Source organism: Meles meles, chromosome 19 (assembly GCF_922984935.1).
Source record: "Meles meles chromosome 19, mMelMel3.1 paternal haplotype, whole genome shotgun sequence".
Classification (NCBI taxonomy): Eukaryota; Metazoa; Chordata; class Mammalia; order Carnivora; family Mustelidae; genus Meles; species Meles meles.
Genome location: NC_060084.1, coordinates 43,364,576 through 43,391,141, shown reverse-complemented (window position 1 = coordinate 43,391,141; position 26,566 = coordinate 43,364,576). Strand labels below are relative to the sequence as shown.

At 39.4% G+C, this 26,566-nt stretch overlaps 2 protein-coding genes and 2 pseudogenes across 2 annotated transcripts in view; 1 reads left to right on the top strand and 3 right to left on the bottom strand.

The window, feature by feature from the left end:
- Positions 1-9,155, bottom strand: part of LOC123930533 — a 59,427-nt gene extending 50,272 nt beyond the window's left edge. Inside the window, exon 1 of the mRNA XM_045986752.1 lies at positions 8,244-9,155. Within this exon, the coding sequence (XP_045842708.1) occupies positions 8,244-8,259 (16 nt within the window). The 5' untranslated portion in view covers positions 8,260-9,155. The remainder of the gene's footprint in view (positions 1-8,243) is intronic.
- On the top strand, positions 4,890-5,444 carry LOC123931561 (annotated as a pseudogene).
- A 5,167-nt stretch (positions 9,156-14,322) lies between the features above and the next one.
- LOC123930531 lies at positions 14,323-15,860 on the bottom strand (annotated as a pseudogene).
- Positions 15,861-19,699: 3,839 nt separating this feature from the next.
- LOC123931579 (zinc finger protein 529-like) overlaps positions 19,700-26,566 on the bottom strand; it is a 117,973-nt gene continuing 111,106 nt past the window's right edge. The window contains 1 exon segment of the mRNA XM_045988920.1: positions 19,700-25,128. Coding sequence (XP_045844876.1) covers positions 24,254-25,128 — 875 coding nt within the window. The 3' untranslated portion in view covers positions 19,700-24,253.

The window sequence follows — 26,566 nt, the reverse complement described above, 5'->3', positions numbered from 1 at the left end:
ATCGAGTCCCACATCGGGCTCTCTGCTCGGCAGGGAGCCTGCTTCCCTCTCTCTTTCTCTCTCTCTCTCTCGCTGCCTGCCTCTCTGCCTACTTGTGATATCTCTCTCTCGCTGTCAAATAAATAAATAAATAAATAAATAAAATCTTTAAAAAAAAAATTGCATTTGTCTGTTAGTTAAGAGAGACCTGAAAAGCACTAATTTTTCTTATATAATGAGAAGGCTAGACATAGGTAGTGGTTGCCCTTGGCCTCCAGGATTGTTTTAGACACTGTGTCTATCATCCAAGTAAAAATTGCTAGACATGGTTGGAGAGAAAACCAGAAAACAGAAGCAGAACTATGGACAACTCAGATATGAGAACTGGCAAACAAATAATTTAAAATAGCTATAATTAAAATGTTAAAAATATAAAAAAATAGGCAAATGGATAAAATGAAAAAATTAAACAGAACTAAAATTTATAAAAAAGAATCAAATAGACACACTAGATCAGTAAATTAAGAAATCAGGAAGTTGGGGCACCTGGCTGGCTCAGGGGGAAGAGCATGCAACTCTTGATCTTGGGGTTGTGAGTTTGAGCTGCATATAGGGTATAGTACCAAAAAAATTAAATAAAATAGCTATGCCTGGGTGGCTCAGTTGGTTAAGCATCTGTCTTCAGCTCAGGTTATGATCCCAGGGTCCCGGGATCAAGTCCCTCATTGGGCTCCTTGCTCAGCAGGGAGTCTATTTCTCCCTCTGCCTCCTACTCCCCCTTTTTGTGTGCTCTCTTCCACCCTGACAACTAAAGAAAATCTTTAAAAGTAATACTAAAGTAAAATAAACTTAAAAAAAAAAAAAAAAGAAATTAAGAAGTCACTGTATGGCTTTAACATGAGACCAGACAAGCAAAAGACAGAACTACTGAACTCAAAGACAAGTCAAAAACAAAAAAATCCCATATGAAGTGCAGAGGAAAAACAGAACAGAAAGAATAGAAGTGACATAGCTAAAAGATGAACCATATATGTAAGTGGAGCCTCTGAAGAAAAGAGATTGCAGAATAATTAATACCTGAACTGATTAACTGATAAAAAGCCTCAGCAGGAGTTTCAAGAAGCTCAGCAAACCTGAATACGAAATAAAAAGGAAAATACACAAAACAAAAAGGAAAGCCACAATCAGAGAAAAAAGTCTTGAAAGTACCCAGGAGAAGAAAAGACACCAAAAAAGAAAAGGATGACCCTCCCCCAAAAAAAAGAAAGAAAGAAAAGAAAGGGATAACACAAACAAAATCAGGAATGAAAAAGGGAACATCATTATACACATCACAGACATTCAAAACATAATAGGGGCGCCTGGGTGGCTCAGTGGCTTAAGCCTCTGCCTTCAGCTCAGGTCATGATCTCAGGGTGCTGGGACAGAGCCCCACATCGGGCTCTCTGCTCTGTAGGGAGCCTGTTTTCTCCCCTCTCTCTGCCTGTCTCTGCCTACTTGTGATCTCTGTCAAATAAATAAATAAAACCTAAAAAAGAATACTAATAACTTTATGCTATTAAATTTAAAAGTTTATATGAAACAGATAAATTCTTTTTAAAAAATTCCTAAATGGAAAAAAACAAAAAACCTGAAACATCTGAAGAAGTGAATTGATTCCATAGTTTAAAAATTTTCCAGGGTGAGGGGCGCCTGGTGGCTCAGTCGGTTACAGCCTCAGCCTTCAGCTTGGGTCATGATCCCAAGGTCCTGGAATCGAGCCCTGCATCTGGCTCTCTGCTCAGCAGGGAGCCTGCTTCCTCCTCTCTCTCTGCCTGCCCCTCTGCCTACTTGTGATCTCTCTCCGTCAAATAAATAAATCTTAAAAAAAAAAAAATTTCCAGGGTGCATGGGTGGCTCAGTCAGTTAGGCATTTGGCTCTTGGTTTCAGCTCAGGTCATGATCTCAGGGTCCTGAGATTGAGCCCCAGTGTGGGGCTTTGTGCTCAGCATGGAGTCTGCTTGGGATTCTTGGGATTCTGCTTGGGATTCCCCCTCTTCTCCCTCCACTTTTGCTCCTCCCCCTGCTTAATCCTCTCTAAATAAATAAACTGGGGCACCAGGGTCCTGGGATTGAGCCCCGCATCTGGCTCCCTGCTTGGTGGGAAGCCTGCTTCTCCCTCTCCCACTCCCCCTGCTTGTGTTCCCTCTCTCACTGTGTCTCTCTCTGTCAAATAAATAAACAAAATCTTTAAAAAGTAATAATAAGATAAGTAAATAAAAATCTTCCTATCAAGAAAATTTCAGGCCCAGACACCTTCACCAGCAAATTCTTCCAAATTTAAGGAAAACCTTTAGTCTTATATGTAGTGAATAGAAAAACACAGTGAATTCCTCCCAACTCATTTTATGAGGCTAATATAAGCCTGATGAGAAAACAAAGACATTAAAGAAAAGAAAATTATGGACCAGTATTTCTCATGAACATACATGCAGAAATCCTATAAAATATCAGATCTAACCCAGTCAAATTCTTGAAAAGTTTAATACATTACAGACAAGTAAGTTTTACTTCAGGAATGAAAGGCTGGTTCAAGACATGAAACTTAAGATAATTTACCACACTGATGATAACAGTAAAAAAATATGATCCTCTCGATAGAGAAAATGCATTTGCCAAGTTCAGCCCTCATTAATGTAAAAATTTTAGCAAATGAGAAAGAGAACTTCCTCAACTTGATAAACAGCATATACAGTGGGTGTTTTGTAGATGCTAGATACAGAACAATATATAAAAAATAACTGTACTTCTAGCAACAGACAACTGGAAAATGAAAGAAAAATTTAAAAACCATGTACAATTTCAACAATAAATGTCAAATACCAGGTATAAATCTAACAAAGGTTGTACATGGAAAACTACAACGAACCGTTGAGAGAAATTAAAGACCTTAACAAATGTAGACATACACCGAATATTCAACATATAGAATCACACACAAAGCCCCAAAAAGGATTTTTCATTTTTCATGAGAATTAACAAGTTGATTTTTTAAAAAAGATTTTATTTATTTGACATAGAGAGACACAGCGATAGAGGGAACCCAAGCAGGGGGAGTGGGAGAGAGAGAAGCAGGCTTCCTTCCAAGCAGGGAGCAGGATGTGGGGCTTGATCCCAGGACCCTGGGATCATGACCGAGCCGAAGACAGCCACTTAGACTGAGCCACCCAGACACCCCAACAAGTTGATTCTGACATCCCTTCAAAGGACTTACAAAAGGCAAGACAGTCTTGAAAAAGAAAAGAAAAAAAGTTGAAGGACTAATACTATAGATTTCAAGACAGTGCCACTGACAAAAGATAATAAAACAGAATATAGTCCAGAAAGAGGGCCACATATATGTCACCTGACTTATGATAAAAGCCTCCTATATTTCAGATGGCCAAGGACAAGTGTTTTCAATAATACCATACACAAAAACTGATTCAAGGTGGACCAAAGACTTAAATATGAATGCCAAATCTATAAAGCTTCTAAAAGAAAATAGGAGAATATCTTCAGGAACTTGGAAATAAAGATTTCTTTTCGAGATACAAAAAAAAAAAAAAAAAAAAAAAAAAAAAAAAAAGCACTAATCACAAAGGACAAAGGGCTAAAGACCTTCTAGGAAAATGGGAAAAGATACACATAAGCATAAGAAAGTACTCAAAAATGATGCCATGTTAAAAGGACACAGGAGCTAATTTGAAGGAGTTCCTAATGGCCAAATCTGGGACAATTTGAACAACAAAATATGTAACAATAATAATGGGTTAAAACTCACAGAGTACAATAAATACCCAGGAGTTAATAAATAGGTGAATAAACACACAAGGAATAAAGGATAGCTCTTTACAGAATTTAATAAATATAGAAAGAATGATGAAAAGAGAAGATCACCACTAGATAAACATCACAGTAATAATTGTTACAGACAAGAATGATCAATGGATGGTAAAATCAATGGGTGAAAGTTTGATGAGAACAGTATTTTGTTTTAAAGTTTATTTAAGTAATCTCTATACCCTGAACATGGGGCTCAAACTCATGATCCCAAGATCAAGAGTCACATGTTCTTCTGACTGAGCCATCCAGAAACCCCCATGAGACAAGTATTTTTGCATAGTCTCAAAGCATCTCTGCACAAGATACTTATTAACTAAAAAGCGAAAAATGGTAGTTTTACGAAGGAGAAACCTGGCAGATACCACCTCAACCAAGAGATCATAGTTAACATACCAGTAAGAAATATATTGATAACATTATATAACACACTGAGAATTTCTGTGATCTTTTTTTTTTTTTAAAGATTTTATTTATTTATTTGACAGAGATCACAAGTAGGCAGAGAGGCAGGCAGAGAGAGAGAGGGAGCAGGGTAGAAGCAGGCTCCCCGCTGAGCAGAGAGCCCGATGCGGGACTCGATCCCAGGACCCTGGGATCATGACCTGAGCCGAAGGCAGTGGCTTAACCCACTGAGCCACCCAGGTGCCCTTTCTGTGATCTTTTAGCCAAAAAAGTCTGGTCTAAATTTAACTATGAGGAAAAAGCAGACAGATCTAAATTGAAAGACATTCTACAAAATAACTGGCCAGAGACAATTAAATCAATGTGGGAATCTGCTACTGGATCCTGGAAAAGAAGAGGGCATTGAGAAGGCAATTAGCAAAATTTCGATAAGGTCTGTAAATTAGTCAAAAGTCTTATATCCATGTAAATTTTCCAATTTTCATCATTGTACCAAGGGCACCTGAGTGAAGAATATATAGGAATTCTTTACACTATATTTTTGATATGAAAATAAAGTTTTTTAAAATGAAAAAAAAATTTTTTTAAAGGACAGTGGGCAAAAAGACCTAAACAGACACTTTAAGAAACAGGATATCCAATAGAGAAATGGCGGAGACTGTGGCGGACACCCGGCGGCTGATCACCAAGCCGCAGAACCTGAATGATGCCTACGGGCCGCCCAGCAACTTCCTCGAGATCGATGTGAGCAACCCACAGACGGTGGGGGTCGGCCAGGGCCGCTTCACCACCTATGAAATCAGGGTCAAGACAAATCTGCCTATTTTCAAGCTGAAGGAATCTACCGTTAGAAGAAGATACAGTGACTTTGAATGGCTGCGAAGTGAATTAAAGAGAGCAAGGTTGTAGTTCCCCCGCTCCCTGGAAAAGCGTTTTTGCGTCAGCTTCCTTTTAGAGGAGATGATGGAATATTTGATGATAATTTTATTGAAGAAAGGAAGCAAGGACTGGAGCAGTTTATAAACAAGGTCGCTGGTCATCCTCTGGCACAGAATGAACGTTATCTTCACATGTTTTTACAGGATGAAATTATAGATAAAAGCTATACTCCATCTAAAATAAGACATGCCTGAAATTTGGTGAGAAGGGGCAAAAAAAAAAACAAAACAAAAAACCCACACACACACAAAAACACACACCTCTCCGTGACTATTAATGGTTCACAGGCACCAATGAAGAAGTTCTAACTCTCAGCATGCCACACAAAAACTGGTATAACATGCCCTCAGTATACTAACATCCATAAGCTCAGTTTGGTTTGGTTTTGTTTTGGCAGTTGACAAGAAGTTAATTTGCTTTAGTGAAAATCCCTCCTTCCAGCCTTTCTATATAAATAGCTCTTCCTTGCTGTTTTAATGTGGTCCCCACCATCGCCTCGCAGACCTGTTACTCCAGTATAACCCGCAGTGTCCTAACTAAAGTTACTGACTTGGTCTTATCTGCACAGTTTTTGTGTCCTGTTTGCTTCTTGAATCTGACTAACTAGAATATTTCTCTTATCCTTTTTAATATGTGATGTCCCTTGACCTAATTTATGTGTAGAAGCACGACACCATTGGTTTCCAGTCCCCTGTGTCTAAGATACACGCTTGTGTGCAGAAAGTCTCCCTTCAGGCTTGTAATACTCTTCACGTGGAAGATCAATGAGGGAAATCTTTATATTCTGTATAAAAACAAAATCAAATTTATATACTAAAATTATTTGTCTAAAAATTTAAGTTGTTTTCAAATAAAAAATAAAAAAGCAAAAAAAAAAACAAAAAACAAAACAAAAAAACCCCAGGATATCCAAATGGCCAATAAACCTCTGAAAAGGTGCTGAACATCATTACCCATCAGGAAACACAAATTAAGAGTGCAATGAAATTCCACTATACAACCACCAGAATAGTTAAAATAAAAGACTGACAATATCAAACAGAGATGATGAGGAGCAACTGAAACTCTCATATATTGCTGGAGGAATTGGTACAACCACATGACGGACTGGTAGTATCTATTAAATATATGCCCACTGTATGATCTAGCAATTCCACTCCTAAGTATTTAGCCAAGAGAAAAGTGTTTACATGTTCACCAAAAACATAAAATGTTCATAGCAGCAATAGTCTGTAATAGCAAAAAACTGTTAACCATCAAATGTCCACCAATAGTGTAAGCAATTAATAAATTGCAATATATCTCCATATGTAACGAGAACTAAGTACAACAACACTCAACAACATGGATGAATCTCAGTTATAAAGTGGAAGAAAAGAAACCAGGCATAAAAGAGCACATGCTATACAATTCCATTTATATAGAAGTTCAGGAATGGGTTATTGATGGTGACTTCTGAACAGGGATTGTGGGAGAAATAATTGGGAAGGGGCATGAGGTAATCTTCTCAGGTGCTGGCAAAGTTCTTAATGTTCATTTAGGAAACTGTGATAGAGCTCTATTCTTTTTTTTTTTTTAAGATTTTATTTTATTTATTTGACAGAGGTCACAAGTAGGCAGAGAGGCAGGCAGAGAGAGGAGGAAGCAGGCTCCCCGCTGAGCAGAGAGCCCCACGCGGGGCTTGATCCCAGAACCCTGAGATCATGACCTGAGCCAAAGGCAGAGGCTTAACCCACTGAGCCACCCAGGCGCCCCGATAGAGCTCTATTCTTAAGATTTGTGTACTTTATATATGCTATATCTCATAAAGTGTTTTAAAAAAAACTATCAGAGCCATGTTTTGTTAGGGACATGGAGCAATGAGATGTTTCAAACATTGCTGTGCAAGCATAAATTTGTGCACCCATTTAGGTAATCATTTTGGACTATTTAGTAAAGTGCAAGATGTCATATGACCCATAAATTCCATTGTCAGGTAGATGAATTCATGCACATGTATCCTCTGTAAAAGAATGCTGTGGTAGCACTGTTTATAAAGTCAGAAACTAGAAATAGCTCAAACGCCTATCGTTAGTTGAAGGGATGTATAACTGGTATACTTCGAAGGACAGAATATAATATAGTAAAGAAAACAAATGAACAACTACTATACATGATAATTACCCCAAACCTAGTTCTACAAATAAAAACAAAAGAAAAAAGAATATGATAGCATTTGTGAAAGTTTTAAAATGAGGGAAAACTACAATATAATACTTAGATAGTCCACTGAGTATAAAAAAACTCATACGTTTATCCAGTCACCCAATCAGAATCACACGACCACCATGGGGACATAGAGCTAGAGGTAACCTATCACCAAAGCAACAGGACCACACACCCAGGGCCTCAAATGGTCACATGAGCACAATCACACATTTACCAAGAGGACATTCAGTCACAACCGCACTGCCACAAGCACCTGACACCCGCAGATGGTCGCACAGTCACAAGCACACTAACCACAGATAAAACCACATTTTATCTATTCACAGGTAACCCCACCTGTAACCTGCAGCACACCGTCACAATGTCGCACGATCGCACACCCTTACGGGGACAAACGCTGTATCACATACACCGAGTCGCACACTCCCCACACCCTCACACACAATACCGCACGTGGTCCCAAATCACAGACAAACCACCGGGTCCCCTCCAATCATACCAGCACAGTCACGGGCTCCCAGACTGAGCTGCACACTGGTAATCACTGGAAGCACACACTCACCATAGGAACAGATAGTCACAACCGCATGATCATTCACCACATACCACCAAGATACAATCCTACAATTTCAATCTAACTCACCCCGCAGTACAAAGCCGAGCCTCTGACTCCGCCCTCTCCTGCGGATCCTCACCTCAGGCCTTCCAAGCTTCCAAAAACAGCAGCACGCCCCACAGTGCTGCAACAGTTGCAGACCTGTGGGTCCCGCCACGCGTGACTTTGAGGCTGATTCACGCGAGAATCACAATGACGCTGAGGAGTCTTCTGGGAAATGTAGTCAGAAAGTTACCTGTGGCAAGCAACATGGCTCCCGGTCATCCGGTTTTCTATCACGGGTTAGCTGCAGCCCGGCTTGCTTTATTGCTCCCCCTCATGGAACCGCGCAACGGAGGCCACCGGGTGCAGAGCCTGATTCAACCTTAGGCAGTGGCTTCCAAGGAAGGCCACTCCGACGTGTTTGAGATCGGGTTCCTTCTCCGACCCACCGTATTATCCCTAGGATACGGGCTCAAGAAGAGGAGGGCTAGTTTGGTTTAGGTAAGATAATTCGCTCCATTGAGCCTTCTGGGAAATGTAGTTCAGAGCGGAGAAAGCGTTGGATGGGCGGTTTGAAATTCGCCCGGATTCTTCCCAGCTTGTGCCTGGCTGCACCCCCAAGAGACTTCTGGGAGTGTCTCTGCGTCCAAAGAGTGCGCAGGCGGCCTGGGTCGCCTTTTTGGCCTTTGTTGGGGCGTGAGTTTGGCTTGCGGTTTCTCAGCGCGGAGGAGTTGTGGGACCGGAACTTCGGAGACTGAAAGCTGTGGTGGCCGAAAGGAAGGCGATTAGAGAATTACGGTGGGATTGGGGAGAAGAGGGCGGGACTGCTAAACTTGAAACGGGGTTGTGGAGGCCAGAAGGGAGAGGTTTCCGAGGTTGCGAGGAGGGCTGGTATTTTTCTATGCTACTAATTTCTGTATGAAAGTCAGGGCCTGAGGACAATGATGGGGCGATGAGACAGCCATTGCAGGAAGCAAGTAGTGAGATTCACGGTGTGCGTGATTTAGAATGTTGCGGGTCGTAGAAAGAGGGAGAAATGGGACGGGGGGTGGAGAGAGAGAGAGAATGTAATGGGTTATTTAAATAAGTATCACTGGATTGTATCTTGGAGAGTAATCGCTGAGCCACAATGGTAAGACAGTAACAAGGATAGATTTTCCTAGGACTTTTTTTTTTTAATTTGATGGGAGAAAGTTTACATAATTGAACTAAAGCTTGACTTTTAGCCTGGGCGCCACCCAGGCGCCCCTTTTGTGTTCTTTTTAATGTCCTGAGGGAGGGGTGTAGGTCTAAGCGAGCTGAATTGTGAATTTCTGGACTAAGGAGTCAAGTGTGAAGGGTAGTGTTGACCACGGCAAATAGCTGAGAAGTGAATTAGTGTTATTCCCATTTTCTTAAGAAGAAACTGGTCTTAGATCAAGGAATGTAAGTTTAAAGTTTCTCAAGGAGCCTACTCAGTTAAACTAATAATTACTTCTGGTTACCCCTAGACCAGGTGGATTTTGTTGGTTATAAAAATAGGTTGCTCCTGGGGGCACCTGGGTGGCTCAGTGGGTTAAAGCCTCTGCCTTAGACTCAGGTCATGATCCCAGAGTCCAGGGATCGAGCCCCACGTCGGGCTCTCTGCTCAGCAGGGAGCCTGCTTCCTCCTCTGCCTATCTCTCTCTGCCTGCCTCTCTTTCTACTTGTGATCTCTGTCAAATAAATAAAATAAAAATCTTAAAAAAAAAATAGGTTGCTCCTAATTACAAAGGTGCTTTCTCCAAGTAATTTACTACAGTTGCTTTTAACATAATTTTATTATATTTTATTTTTTTGAAGATTTTAAGTGATCTACACCCATCATGAGGCCTGAACTCAAAACCCAGAGGTCAAGAATCGCATATTCCACTGACTGAGCCAGGCAGGTGCCCAACATAATTTTAAATAAAAGGAGAAAGTAAGGTTGGGTCTAAAATTCATGTAAGTAAATTTTATATATATAGACAAAACCTTGGAGTAGGATGAAATTCTGCAGGATAATCTTATCAAGAAATAAATGAAACCTATTTAAGAAAAAAATTAAAACCATATGAAGATAAAGACTTAAATGAAAAGTTATACCATTTTCTTGAATAGAAATCCTTTGTTATAAATGTCATGTAAATTAATTTATGAGTTTAACCTTCCACTGAAAATAATATCTTTCTCTAGATAGGTAAATTTCAAATGGAGGAATGCCTGGCTGGCTCAGTCGGAAGAGCATGCGACTCTTGATTTTGGGGTCATGAGTTCAAGCCAACATTGAGTGTAGAGATTACTTAAATCTTTTTTTTAAGAAGTAAAGTTCAAATGTGAAAATTAAGGCAAGAATAGGCTGGAAGGAAAAAAAGCAATGTGGGGCACATCGGGCATAATCTTATGATAACAAAACATATTCTAAAAGTTCAAAAATTTAAGTAATATGGGTTTGTCATCTGACTGGACAGACCAGTGGAACAGAATAGAGAATCCAAAAACAGAATCAACTAAAAAATTTTAGTGTATGGTGAACAGGGCAGCTCAGATACCCCCTCAGGTGAATGGGGAAAAGGTGAACTTTTCTTTTTTTTTTTTTTAAAGATTTATTTATTTGACAGATAGAGATTACAAGTAGGCAGAGAGGCAGGCAGAGAGAGAGGAGGAAGCAGGCTCCCAGCTAAGCAGAGAGCCCGATGCGGGGCTCGATCCCAGCACCCCGGGATCATGACCTGAGCTGAAGGCAGAGGCTTTAACCCGCTGAGCCACCCAGGCGCCCCAAAGGTGAACTTTTCAATAAAGGTAATAGGAACAACCTGATAGACTTTCTAGGAAAAACAGAGTGGATTATGCCATGTACTGAATGCAGCGTTAACTCCAAACGGGTCAAAATTCAAAACTGAAAGCTTAAATTATGAAGACTGAGAACTTGAGTGAATTACTTTATAACCATGGAGGGGAGAGGGGTGTCTGGGTGGCTCAGTGGGTTAAAGCCTCTGCCTTCGGCTCAGGTCATGATCCCAGGGTCCTGGGATCGAGCCTGACATTGGGCTCTCTGCTTGGCAGGGAGCCTGCTTCCCCCCCATCTCTGCCTGCCTCTCAGCCTACTTGTGATCTCTGTCTGTCAGATAAATAAATAAACAAATAAATAAATCTTTAAAAGAAAAAAAACCAAAAAACAAAACCATGAAGGGGAAAAGGCCTTTCTAACTTCAAATTCTAAAAATCAAAACATAAAAGATTATCCCTTCTAAATGAAAAAAAAAAAAAGTTAAAGTGACAAACTGGAAACATTTGCATTTCATGTAGCAATCAAATGGCTAACCTCCCTGATAAATAAGGAGCACCAAAAAAAATTAAAAGACTAATAACCCAGTAAGAATGGAAACAGTGATTAACAAATAGTGTACAGAACATAGTCTACAGGTTCTCAAATGTATGAAAATATGCTCAACCTCATTCATAATCAGATAAATTCCATTAAAACTGTATAGATACTGATTCTTATGGACTAGAGTGGCAAAAATTCCCCCACTTTGAAAACCTATCTTGCTTGAGGCCTGCAGACTGGTACAAACTTTTTGGAAGGCAATTTGACAGCATCTTTCAAAATTCCAATTGCATTTAGCTTTTCACTGAGCAATCCCACTCTGAGATTTTATCCTACGGTTATGGTGATGTATATCCAAGAGTATTCATATAGCGTCTCTATAGTATTGAAAATCAGCCATAAATAAACCATTGAACATAATGCGACATTATGTAATTGGAGAAAAACTGAGAACACTGTCTATGGCCTGATACAAAAAGCCTCCAAAATATATTAAATAAAAACAAAAACAAGATGCAGAACCTTATGTTCTATTTTTTGTATAAGAAAGGGGGGAAATGGATAAGAATAAATGTTTATGTTTGCATAAAAACTGAAATTTACAAAAGAAACTAATAAAAGTGATTTCTATGGCAGCCATTGAGGGCAAGAAGGTGGGTAGAGACAAAGAAGGGCATTAATTTTTGACTGTGTACTCTTTGGGGACATATTCTTTATATTATGTATAAATATTATAAAGATAAATATGTTTTTATTTATTATCATCTTTTCCACTTATCTTTTATTTTATTTTATTTTATTTATTTGACAGACAGAGGTCACAAGTAGGCAGAGAGGCAGGCAGAGAGAGAGGAGGAGGCAGGCTCCCTGCGGAGCAGAGAGCCCGATGTCGGGCTCAATCCCAGGACCCTGGGATCATGACCTGAGCCAAAGGCAGAGGCTTTAACCCACTGAGCCACCCAGGCGCCCCCACTTATCTTTTTAAAGTTAGATTCTGTACTTTTTTTTTTTTTTTTGGAGCACCTATATCCATACCATGGCTTCAACATTTACTGACTCATGAGCAACAAATCTGTTTCCATTCTAGGCCAATCATTTTTTTTTTATTATTATGGTAAATTATACGTAAGATAAAATTTACCTTCGGGGAGCCTGGATGGCTAAGTCGATTAAGTGTCTGCCTTTGGCTCAGTTCATAATCCTGGAGTCCTGGGATCAAGTCGCAGGTCAGGCTCCCTACTCAATGGGGAGTCTACTTCTCCCTCTGACCCTCCCCTTTCACATGCTCTCTGACATTATCTCACTCTCAAATAAAATCTTTAGAAAATAAGAGGGGGGCCTGGGTGGCTCAGTGGGTTAAAGCCTCTGCCTTCGGCTCAGGTCATGATCCCAGGGTCCTGGGATCAAGCCCCACATCAGGCTCTCTGCTCAGCAGGAAGTCTGCTTCCCCCAACCCTCTCCGCCTGCATCTCTACCAACTTGTGATCTCTGCCTGTCAAATAAATAAATAAAATATTTTTTAAAAAAAGATAAAATTACCACTTTAACCCTTTTTAAATGTACAGTTCAGTGTCATTAGTACATTCACATTATTGTGCAACCACCACCATTATCCATCTCCAGAAATTTTTCATCACCCCAAACTTAAAATTCTGAACCCATTCAATGATAGTTAGCCATCCACCCTCCCTTCATCCTGTAGCCATTATGCTGCTTTCTGTCTCTATGAATTTGACTGTTCTGGGTACTGCTCATGTAAGTGAAACCACAGAATATTTTTGTGTGTCTGGATTATTTAACTTGGCATGTAGTGTTTTAATGGTTCATCCTTGTTATAGTCTATATCAGAATTTAATTCATTTTGAAGGCTGAATAATATTTCATTGTATATTTATATCTCATTTTGTTTATCCATTTATCTGTTGAAGGACATTTGAGTTGTTTCCGTCTTTTTTTTTTTCCTAAAGATTTATTTATTTATTTGACAGACAGAGATCACAAGTAGGCAGAGAGGCAGGCAGAGAGAGAGGAGGAAGCAGGCTCCCTGAGGTGTAGAGAACCCGATGCGGGGCTCGATCCCAGGACACTGGGACCATGACCCGAGCCGAAGGCAGAGGCTTTAACCCACTGAGCCACCAGTTTTAAGATGACCAGATAGGCTTTTTTCGTGGTAAGTCTGGGAGTTTCAGTCTTCTACCTCTGTGCTGAGCCTTTAGGGGATGGATCACTGAGCCTGGAAGTACGGTTTTTTAGTTTGCTATAGTCTGTGGGTCTCATGGATACAATCCCCATTTGCTTTCAGAGCTAGATATTTTGAGGGACTGTCTCTCAGGTATAAGACTTTTTTTGTTGTTTTATTTTGTTTTTGTTTTTTTTTTTTAAAGATTTTATTTATTTATTTGACAGAGAGAGAGATCACAAGTAGGCAGAGAGGCAGGCAGAGAGAGAGGAGGAAGCAGGCTCCCCGCGGAGCAGAGAGCCCGATGTGAGGCTCGATCCCAGGACCCCGGGACCATGACCCGAGCCGAAGGCAGTGGCTTAATCCACTGAGCCACCCAGGCGCCCCTATTTTGGTTTTTTTTTTAATGCAAAAATTCAGGTTTTATTTTTACTTATTCTCACAGTGGTGAGAGCTGATAATCAGGAACTTATAGGCAAAAAAGAACTTTTGTTTTCTGTGTCTTAGCTGAACAAAAATACACACAATGTGGCATTTTCATTAGATACAACTTGCTTTTTTACATTTCACACAAGAATACAATATTATCCTTTTTTGAACAAAATGCCCAGATTACTAAGGAAACCATCTTTGGAGGAGCATTTAATAAGCATATTTTATTTAAATAAATCATCCTCTAGGAGGAAATGGGAGAATTCACTGCCTTTACTTAGAAGAAGGCTGTATAAGTAGTTATCTGTCAAGTTTATCTGTGCAGTTCACCAATGTTTCCTCAATGGAAATATCAATATTTCCACATCACAGTTCCCAAATGGCTTTAAAGTCTTAAAATTCTGTGTCTCCTTTGGCTTGCTTCTGTCTTGATTCTGCCCAGGCTTTATTAATGGTTTGCTTCATATCATCATCTCTAGCTTCATAAATTTTCTTTAGAACATTCATCAATCCCTCACTAGGATCTGTTTCAGTGTCATAGGAGGGCAAAGACTTTGCCCTCTTTCTTTCTTTTTGCATTCTTTTCTTCTCTTTGCATTCTTTCCTTCTTTTCTTTCTCTTTCATTCTTTTTCAACCTGAGTAAGGTAGTCCCACCGTGAGTTTTCTGCTTTCTTTCTACATAAGAACCCTATCTGTCTTGACTTTTTTTGAACTGCCTTCCACAGAGATGGGTTTTAAATGATTGTTCACAATCATGGAGTAACTCTTCCCATTTAGATTCTTTACCAAAAGATCAAATAACTTCTCTGTGAAATGCACCTGCACATTCTCAGTGAGGATTTGATGAACCCCAGTTAAGGAAATGTAGATTTGCACAAACTTATCTGACTGATCCCATCTGTAATTACTGATTTTCACTGTATATCCTGATGCAATGGGAGCAACCCACAGCAGTTGGCTTTTCATTGTCAAGAAGTTCTGCTTTTGGGGCTCCTGGGTGGCTCAGTGGGTTAAAGCCTCTGCCTTCGGCTCAGGTCACAATCTCAGGGTCCTGGGATGGAGCCCTGCATGGGGCTCTCTGCTCAGCAGGGAGCCTGCTTCCCTTCCTCTCTCTGCCTGCCTCTCTGCCTACTTGTGATCTCTGTCTATCAAATAAATAAATAAAATCTTAAAAAAAAAAAGTTCTGCTTTTCTCTGTAATTTCTGCTGCGTCTTGTTCTTGATTTCTGTCTCAGTCTTGGATTTTTCAGCTATAAGGACATCACATACTCTTTTTCTAGAGGCCTTTTCCAGCAGCACCTTCACCTCTTCTAGATCTTTCTGTAGCTCTCTTCAAAGCTGAAGCCATGGTCGGGCTGATCAGGCAAGCCTGTAGCTGCAGACACGCAGGGGAGAGAACAGGAAACACCGCACCAAACGCACCGGTTGCCAGCCCCACCGGCAGGAGTCGCAGTGCCCCAAGCCTGAGCTAGCACCGGACCTGGCGCGAGACCTGGCCCCCTGATATGTCTTTTTTTTTTTTTTTTTTTTAAAAGACTATTTATTTGAGAGCCAGAGAGTGAGCAGGGGAAGGGACAGAGGAAGACTGAGAGAGAAACCTCAAGCTGACTCCCTGCTGAGCACAGAGCCCAACTTGGTCCTGGATCCCAGGACCTTGAGACCAGGCCTTGAGCCTAAATCACAAGCCAACCGCTTAACTGACTGAGCCACCCAGGTGCCCCTCAGGTATAAGCCTTAATAGTGTTGCACCATACATGTGGTCCAAACCCTTCTCTCATTAGGGAGAAGCTAGGATTTGAGTTCTCTCCTGATGGTTTGCCACTGTGCTGGGTTGGGGTATTTATGAAGATTGTGTGTAACCCTAGGAATAGAGAAATGGGTTTTCTCTTGTTGCTTGATGTATACCTATAAACGAGGTCACTCACCTCATTTCTGGATTTTTTTTGAGGGAATTATTCCATGTGGAGTTGTAGATTTGTTGTGTGTCCAGGAGCCTCTTATTTACCCTCATGAACTAGAACCATCATTGGCTTCTTAATCGGAACCCACCTTCCAAGGGAACTGAGTGAATGAGCAGAATGTGACAACTGCAGTAGTGGCTTGAGTATAATAGTAAGTGTTCACTTACCGTTCTCAGTCTTTGCTCAGAATAATTCCAACTCTTCCCATCCTCCTGATACCAAATAAAAACCATTCCCCCATGGTTTGAACCATCTTGGGTCCAAGTAGTCGTTGCCCCTGGTCTGGAAAGTGATTCTTTTTTTCTTTTTTTAAAGGTTTTTTTATTTGAGAGAGAGCATGCACATGTGTGCACACAAGTGGGGGGAGGGGCAGATGGAGAGAATCTTTAAGCAGACTCCCTGCTGAGCCCACAGCCCCAGAGATCATGACCTGAGCTGAAAGAAGTGCTGGATATTTAACTGACAGAGCGGGAGAGAACCCAGGAGCCCCTGGAAAGTGATTCTCATAGATTATGTTAGCAAGTTTTCTCCTCTCAAAAGTTATTTATCAAAATTACTAAAAGTCAAGAGCATGGGGTGCCTGGGTGGCTCAGTGGGTTAAGCCTCTGCCTCAGGTCATGATCTCAGGGTCCTGGGATCGCGTCCCGCATCGGGCTCTCTGCTCAGCAGGGAGTCTGCTTCCTCCTCTCTCTCTGCCTACTTGTGATTTCTCTTTGTCAAATAAATAAATAAAATCTTTTTTTTTAAGCATAGAAGTATGGGGTAGTCTGAAATATTTATATATTGTGTTGTGTGTCATGTGGCCATTATGTGCTGGGCATTCTGAATTTCCAAATATGCATCATCACCCCACCCTTTACCCATAAATTGTTATCTGAGATTTAGGACAGTTAAGATGTATGGAGTCCACATACCACTTTTATTATAGATAAAGGCAGATTGGAGTATGGTCACTGTGGGAGTCCAGTGAGCTTTGTTTGGACTCCAGAAATAAAAATCCTGACCTAGTGAATCGTGAAAAGAGCAAAAACAGGCTCTGAATCTCCAAGTTTGTGTCTTGATCTAGGTAGAGCATTGGGGAACACATGCTCTATGCAGACAGGCAGATTCTAAAGTGAAGAGAAAAGAAGTAGGGCCAGGACACCTCATGCCTTTTCTTCCAAACTCTTTGTATTAATCTGGATCCAATGTGAAGATAGGAGACTACACATTAGTTAAAACAGGAGATGTTTAAAGAATTATTAAGCAGCAATACTACTGTAACTATTAAGATGGAAAGGGACTGTAAAGGGACTCCAGAGCTGAGGCAGAGTACCCAAGGATGGACAAACTTGGAAGGGAAGAGGTTCACATTTCATCAAAGACTACTAGCTTGTAGAGAAGTTTGCTGGATTGCTCAGGCCAGATGTGATTCATAGTCATTAGGCAGTTAGGTGAGCAGAGCCTAAGAGAGAGGCATATAGAGGGTCTTTGGGGTACCACTGTGGACACTCCTGGAACCTGGAGCTGTAGAGACCTTTTTCTGCAGGAACCTAGCACATAATCCATGAAGGGCTTGGGCCAGAACAGCTCCAGGTAGCTATGTGGAACAGAAGACAGATACTGGTTTGCATGAGCCCCCAGTGTGCATGTATAGGGCTATGAAGCGGGTACAGGGAGTACAGACCTAGTTGGGGTATAGACACATGTTTGAAAATCTGCTGTGATGCCTCTGACTTGGTCAAGAATGGGGAAAACATGGTGGCCAAAAGCTAGAGAAAAGCCTTCAGAGGCAGTTTGTAATGAAGTAAACTGTGGGGCAGAACTTTAGAAAGGAGAACCTACTTCCAGAATCCTGGAAGAGAAGCCACACCAGAACTAAGGAGAACTCACTCCTTTTGTAATCTCTCCAGTACTGTCTCATGACCAGGCTTACCATTATGCCAGCTGGTTAAAAAACAAAAACAAAAACAAAAAAACAACAAAACAAACAAACAAACTTTTAAAAAGCTAAGATCTGTTAACACCCATCAGGCAACAAAAGGTTAATTTGGACCAGAGAGGCAATAAATTCTCCAATCAACTATTTGGATTTACCTCTCTAGAAGAGAAATAAAAAGTAGGACAAGAAGCCAGGAGTATTTAGGAGAAAAAAAAAATCTCTCCTCTTGAAGAATAAGAGTGGGGGAAGATGCTTTCTCCACCAACATTCACAAGCTTTTTCTTCAGTTAATTCAGTGAATCTGGCTGGTTGTAACCCTCTGAAACCCATAGTTTACTAGTACAGTCTTGCCTGCGTCTTCTTGAGACCAGTGCCTCCATACTAACTCTTGGTACCTAGGACATCCTTTTGTTTTGTGTTTTTTTTTTTTTTTAAGATTTTATTTATTTATTTGACAGATAGAGATCACAAGTAGGGAGAGAGGCAGGCAGAGAGAGAGGAGGAAGCAGGCTCCCTGCCAAGCAGAGAGCCCGATGCGGGGCTCGATCCCAGGACCCTGGGATCATGACCTGAGCGAAAGGCAGAGGCCTTAACCCACTGAGCCACCCAGGCGCCCCTTGTTTTGTTTTGTTTTAAAAGATTTTTTTATCAGAGAGAAAGAGAGGGAGGGAGATAGTAAGAGAGAACATGAGTTGGGGGTGGGGAGAGGAAGAGGGAGAAGCAGACTCCCCAGGATCATGACCTGAGCCAAAGGCAAACACTTAACTGACTGAGCCACCCAGGCACCCCCAGGACATCCTTTTGAATTGCTGATGGACATGTACAATTTGTCTCCAGAAGTCTCTGAAATGAGTCATTAATAGCACATTAGTAAAACTAACCCCAAGTTTTGCCCAAGTGCCAACAATTCAGTGACAAAGATTCTTTGACCAAGCTTTAGACTCCTGAACCTTCTAGACCTATTTGTACTTGTTTATAAACTCAAGATTTAGTAAGAATCCTCAGTTTAACTAGAACCCTCTACCCTTAATTCGTGATCACCCCTGATATCTGATCAGGTTCCTCATCCTCCACCATCTCCCAGGTGCTGTGTGATCATGCTGGCCTGCTTTCAGCAGGAATCCTGTTTGGTTGATTTAGCCAGAACACCCTTACCCCTGGTGTTTCCTCTTAGAATTTTTCCCTCCACCATCCCTTACCCTGTTCCATGACTATGCATCTCAACTTGCCCAGTCTTATATTCAGACGTGGATTTGCAGTCCACCTTGTAGGTTTTATGAGCAGTGCCTGCTCCTTTTCCCCACCTGCATTTTGAGTATTGTCAAACAGATGATACTTGCATCCTTCCTTCATGTATCCTCAAGAGAGGTTAGAATGGATGTACAAACATGGTCCACTCTGCTTCCTCCAATTTGAGGGGGAAACTGGGTTGCCAGCTGCTCAAGACCATTATCGATACCACGCCAGGGAGGGTTGGGACAATAATGAAAATGACACAAAAGATACTAACATTTGACGATGGCTTTTGACTTGCTCGGGCATTTGCTTGTTTGTATAAACCACTGACTGATTTCCAGAGTACTACAAAGGAAGTTTTCTTTTTCCCCCTAGTTTCTGTAAGGGAATGATAGCTTGATGATTCCTAGTTCAACGTATAGTTTCCAGGAACTATATTTTTCACTTTTCCTGTTTCAACAATTTTTATTTTTAAATGAATAAGGTGGGGGATAAATTGCTAAAATTACAGACCTTATTAATAATGTAGTTGGGATTTTACTCTCCTAATGAAAAGTGCTTTTGTCTTCCCACATACTAGGAGCACAGGAGAATTAAGCAGAAAAGGGACTGTCTTAGTTCAGGCATTATAACAAAATACCATAGACTGGGTGGTTTAAACAACTGACATTTATTTGTTACAGTTCTAGGGGCTGGGAAATCCCAAGATCAAAGTGCTGGCAAATCTTGGTGAAGGTCCAATTCCTGGTGTAGACAGCTGTTTTCTCACTGTGCTGCACGCGCATGGCCTTTCCTCAGTGTATGCATGTAGAAAGAAATCTCTTCTTATAATCTCTATCTTCCACTTCTACGTATGGGTGCTGTTCCCATCATGAGTGTCCCACCCTCATGACCTAATCTAAATCTAATTACTTCCTTAGAGCCCCGTCTCCAAATACCATCACACTAGGGATCAGGGCTTCAAAGTATGAATTCTGAGGGAGCTACAAACGTTTAGTCCATAATAGGGACTTTTCTCATTCACGCAACTAACAAAGTTTTTAAAATATAATATTAAGCAGGGATGGCATTCAAATTCCTTTGTTCAGGACCCTCATGCTGAAAGACATGATTACAGTTTGAACAAATGCAAAGGCACACTACAATTTGGATCAGAAAGACTTAAAATCCAAATGTCATTTCTCCCAAAAAAAATATATAAATTTAATGCAGTTCCAACTAGAGTATCAAAGGGTTTTTCAGTCTTCAATTATATAGGAAGAAAACTTAGAATAGCCAATAAAACAATGAAAAACGGCAAGGAGGACTTGGTCTGTTACACAGTATCAAAATACAGTAAGGCTAATATTAAACCAACTTATCGATTAATATGGTATTAGTATAGAAGTAGAAAAATAGATTAGTGAAACAAGAGAATACAGAAATAGGTCTTGGTATGAATAAAGTACAAGGCAGTTTCAGTTGAATGAGGAAAAAATCATGTGGTTAAAGGATTACATAGCTGAGTTTCAGCTGAATAGAAAAGGATGATGTTGGTGAGGAATTAAGAACAGGCCTCTCCCACTGACCCATATCTGGAAAAATGACCTTAGATTTGACTTTCTACCAGTTTCCTTGATGAAGATAGCTACTGTAAATTCCTCATTTGTATCCTGTACCTGGTTGGGGGTGGGGAGGGGGACTGTGAATTGGCAAGTAGACATCGATAGCCTATGTGACGAAGGCATCGTAAGTCTTGGGAAACCAAGGCAGCAGCTTCACTGTGCTTAAGTGGGTATCAGTCTCACAACTGGGTGTGCTGCATGGGGGCACACCACGCAGATGCAGTAGTGGGTTATCATAAGATGTCCTGGATGACATCATCAATGTTTCTCAGCGCTCAGGTGAACCACACCCATTCTGACCTTTTCTACCCTGTGCCATGCGGAGGCCTTGGAAGCTTGTGCTTGCTTGGGCAGTTGTGGTATTGTGAAGGCAGTTATGCTTTTTGTTTGTTTTTTTTGTTTGTTTGTTTGTTTTGGTCAGGGCAAGGCTAATAATAAACTGGGTTAAAGCCTGTTCTCTTTTTTTGATTGCTGGTTCAAATCCGTGATTGCTGCTGGTGGACACCACAAGTTGGTGTCAGAACTGTGTGACTGGCTGCTAAGTAAATGGGTTATTATAACAAGTTGTGTTTGTATAACTGGAAACCCATCCAGAAGAAAATAACAAGGAATCCTCATTTCAGACGATATTTAAAATTAAGTTCTAAATAGATTAATATTTACATATTGAAAAAAGCAAACAATAAACAACTGCAAGAAAACCTAAGAAATAGACAATCTAGAGGTTAAAGCATCTTCTTAACTAACCCATAAGCTTAGAAAAAATTAATACATATCTGGTTACACAGAAATTTAGAGTATTTTTATGGAAAAATCATTTTTATAACAAAAATTAGACAATTCCTAATGTCTATTAAAGAGCTAACAATATGAAAATTTACAAAGAAGCAAATCTAGGAGCAAGTGGTTACATTCATCAAACATGAATTTAAGTAGTATGTTACCATATGTTGCAGGGTTAAAGGTAAGTTGTGTTTTTGAAAATGATAGCATCTATAAAAATAAAAAAATAGCCTATGTCCTTTGATCTAACAATCTCTTGCCTGTAACCTATCCCCCAGAAATAAAAACATCTGAAATTTAAGTCTGATTTTGAGAGTATTTACCATAGTGTTGTTTGTGGTGACAAGTAACTACCAAAAAGTTGAATCAATAGGGGAATGTCAGAGTAAATTTAAAGTATACAGTATCACAGATATTACTCATCTTACCCTATGTGACGATCCTAATCATTGTTGCACCCTGGCACTAGCTAACTACAGGCACCAAAAGGTAATCCTAGTTTGGTCTGAACTGAGAGTTCTTAGTTGCTCTGGTGACTTCAAAGCTGCACAAGCTCAAAGGCAATCAAAAACACTTAATATGAGAGAAATGCTTACTGAGGAATGGAAGAAAATAGAGGATAATTTAGATTCATGTAGATATATACATGTTATTTGGGTTATGTTACCCCAGACAAATCAGTTCCCTGGCATTTATAATCTTATCTCAAGACCAACTATCAAAACCACTAACAAGCAGTGTAGTGGTATGGTTCTATTAGCATTTCATTATTTTGAATTTAAAAGAAACTGATATATTTGAAATATGCCTAAGATTTGAACGTTGGCTACACATTTTTATCACTATTCGAAAAGAGCACTAACAACTTTTTATATGCCAAGTTGTGGAAAGGGACCAAGTAAACAAAAACCCTCGAAAAGATTTGCTTCAAATATAAGAATATTGTTTAGGTCTCAGATCTCCTTTTTTAGCACCATTTTCTGCAAGAAAACAAATGGGGGATTGGTTGAGTATATCTAGCAGAATAGAAAAAAAAAGGTGAGGTTAAAATTGAAGATGAAATGCAAGAGTTGACATTTTACTCAGTGGCATATTTAAAAATTTAAGGGTAACTTGGTTTCCTCATTTTAAAACACCAAATCCTTAATGCCAATACTGGTTATGTGTACTTTTAAAGTTTCTGATAAATATTTTCAGTAGAAACCAATTCTTAATATCAAGTCTGTGCATGTATTATTAAATGGTATGACCCTTAACTGTGTGTAACTCAACCAACCTGTAGCACATTCATCCTATAATTTTAAGTAGAGATCACACAGATTAGTGATGTCACATGCAAGAGTAAATTTAAATTAAGCTACCATCCCAACTTTAAGAAATGACTTACAGTAAAGATATGATTTTAGAAATATTTCCTATAAAATATTAGTATCTATCTGGGACTGGGAGTCTATTATTACATATACTCCATGTACAGCTTTCCTACCTATGTTTTTTAATTTTCAGAAATATCACAAAGAAAAGAACACATATATTACCACAACCCAGAGGGAACTAACATTTTGTTATATTTACTTAGAATCTTTTTAATGATAGGTATTTAACCAACTGAGCCACCCAGGCGCCCCTATGATAGGCCTTTAGATACAAAACTGAAGTATCTAACTACCATGGTTGGTCCCATTTCTTTTCCACTACCATTCTTTCTAGAGGCAACACCTTTGGGAATTTCAGTGTGCATCTTTCCAATCTATTCTTCGGTTTTACATAAAAATGTTTATCCATAATCAATGCTTAATACTAGTGTTTGCTAGTGTTGATTTAATTCAAATTCACAGTTATGATTATATGTATCCCTTCGTTGTTTTTACTCTACGTGACTTTTCAGGTCTTTCTCTGTTAATATATTTAAATATATATCACCTGTTATACTTAACTACTAGAGAATATTCTACTATGTGCCTATAACACATTTTATTTATCCATTTCACAAGCAACAGACATTTGTTTCCAGTTTTTTGCTAATGTAATTCATGCTTCAACATAAAGATACATGACTCCCTAGACACATGTATTGGTTTCTTGGGGATATGCATGTATACTCGAGAGTATCCTGGAATCTATTTTAGAAATTCCCTCCTACTCCACAAAGGTTTTAAAACATCCTCCTATAAAATTCTTATATTACGAAGTTTTGCTTTTTGCATTTTAGTCTTCAATACTTTTGGATTTCATAATAAATACTTTAATGTATTACTACAGCAGAGATCTATTATTTTTCCACATGAAGAGTCAGTTACCCTGAGACCATTTTTTGAATCATCCATGATTTCATTTCCCTACCAACCTTGAAACCACCTCTATCAATTAACAATTCCCTATAAACGCATGCATGTTTCTGAATACAATATTCTGTCCCAATCTCTGATTTCTACAAATGAATCAAGAACAAATAATTCTGATTACATATGTAGTGAAACACTTTTAAAATGACAATTTTGTCTCTCAATATCAAATCTTTATACCCCTTAATGCATCAGGGAGGCCTTCCAGAACCATGTTGCTTAGTGCTCATGACTGGATCCTTACTTAATGAGATTGCTCCTAAAAGTACATCATTAACAATGTCTGTTGTGGGAGTTCTGGGAATAGAGGTTTTCATGATACTACGATACTTATTAAAATTGTTAGTATTTAAATTTTGAGTTGTTGTATTTTCCACATTCACGTCACTTTATTGTAAAACGAATTTTCAGTATACCATTAAAGTGTGAGTTCTGATGAAAGTTTTCCTAAATTCAAGGCATTCATAGAGCTTTTAGTGAGTATGAATTCTCTGATGTCTAATATGATGTGACTTCTGACTAAAAGCTTTCCCACATTCACTACACTGATAAGGTTTTTCTCCAGTATGGATTCTCATATGCAGAGCAAGGGTTGAGAACTGGGAGAAAGCTTTCCCACATTCATTGCAACCATAGGGCTTCTCACCTGTATGGCTTCTCATATGAACAGTAAGAGATGAGCTTTGACAGAAAGCTTTCCCACATATTTTACATTCATAAGGTTTATCACCCGTATGAATTCTCACATGTACAATGAGTGATGTGATTCGAGAGAAGGCTTTTCCACATTTATTACATTCATAAGGTTTCTCTCCTGTATGAATATTGTGATGTTTAATGAGGTATTGCTTCTGCCTAAAGATTGTTCCACATTCATTACATTTATAGGGCTTCTCTCCAATATGAATTTTCTCATGCTCAGTGAGATTTGATTTGCCACTGAAGGCTTTCCCACATTCTTTACATATATAAGGTTTCTCTCCTGTATGACTTCTCTGGTGTCTAATGAGGCTAGACTTCTGAATGAAAGCTTTCCCACACCCTTTGCATTCATATGGTTTCTCTCCAGTGTGTATTCTTTGATGGATGATGAGGTTTTCCTTCTGGCTAAATGCTTTTCCACATTCGTTACATTTAAAGGGTTTCTTTCCACTGTGAATATTCTGATGTTTAATGAGGTATTGCTTCTGGCTGAAGGCTCTTCCACATTGATTACATTCAAATGGTTTCTCTCCCGTATGAATTTTCTCATGCTCAGTGAGATATGATTTGCCACTGAAGGCTTTTCCACATTCCTTACATGCATAGGGTTTGTTTCCAGTATTATTTCTCTGATGTTTAATGAGACCTGGCATCTGAATAGAAGCTTTCCCACATTCATAAAGTTTCTCTCCGGTATGATGTTTCTGGTGAGACAGGAAGTTTCTTTTCCGGCTGAAGGCTTTTCCACATTTATTACATTTATATGGTTTCTTTCCTGTATGACTTCTCAAATGTAGAGTAAGAGATGAGACTCGAGAGAATACTTTACCACATTCAGTACATTCATGTGATTTTTCTCCAGTATGCATTTTCTTATGCTCTGTGAGGTTTTGCTTCAGGCTAAAGGTTTTTCCACATTCATTGCATTCATGAGGTTTCTCTCTACTATGAATCTGATCATGCTGAAGGAGATCTGCTTCAGGCTGAAGGCTTTCCAACATTCTTACCATGCACAGATATTTTTTCCAACAAGAATTCCTCAGTATTTCTTGACATTTGACATAGATAAAAGCTTTTCCACATTCATCAAATTCATGTGTTTTCTCTCCAATATTAATCCTCAGATGGCTAATGAAGTTGAATTTATGATGAAAGACTTTACATTGTTTATACTAAGATTAGACAATTACAGATTGGAATGAAATATATGACATCATTGTATTCTTAATCGATCTTTCTTAGACAGCTTCTCTTACATTTAAGTATAAACTATGTTCCAAATCCCCTTCAACTGAACCCCATACACAGAGATATAATCTTAAAAAATCAGTGTCTGTGTTTAGAGGAAATACTTTTCTGTTACCCAGGTTTTCTGAATTTCTTCTTAGCTGTATTTTCATGGAGAAGGAGGAAACGTAACTCACATGTGTTCCATGTTGTGTCTATTGACTTATAAATGTCCCAGACCTTTTCTAAAAGGAAATACAAAACAGAACAAACAAGAATCACTGAAAAGAGCTAATAACATACCATGCCTAGCATGTAGTAAAAATCCAATAAAACAGCTATTATCATCAACATCACTCTACTTGTGATTTTCCCCCCAGTATTATTAATATAATTTCAGACATGTGGTATTATAAAATAGACTCTTTATTTCAAACCTAATCTACCATTATAAAAGAAAGCATAGATACAAATAACATTCACAATACATGTAGCTTAAACTACTTTTATTATTATGTGTGTGTCTGTGTATATTTTTTTTTTTTTTTTTTACAACATGGAGCCCAATGCGGGGCTTGAACTCACAACCCTGAGATTAAGACCTGAGATGAGATCAAGAGTTGGACACTTAACTGAGTCACTCAGGTGCCCCTTAAACTGCTTTTATTGATTGATTGATTGATTTATAAAAGATTTTATTTATTTGACAGAGATCACAAGTAGGCAGAGAGGCAGGCAGAGAGAGAGGAGGAAGCAGGCTCCCTGCTAAGCAGAGAGCCCCATGCGGGGTTCAATCCCAGGACCCTGGGATCATGACCTGAGCCAAAGGCAAAGGCTTTAACCGACTGAGCCACCCA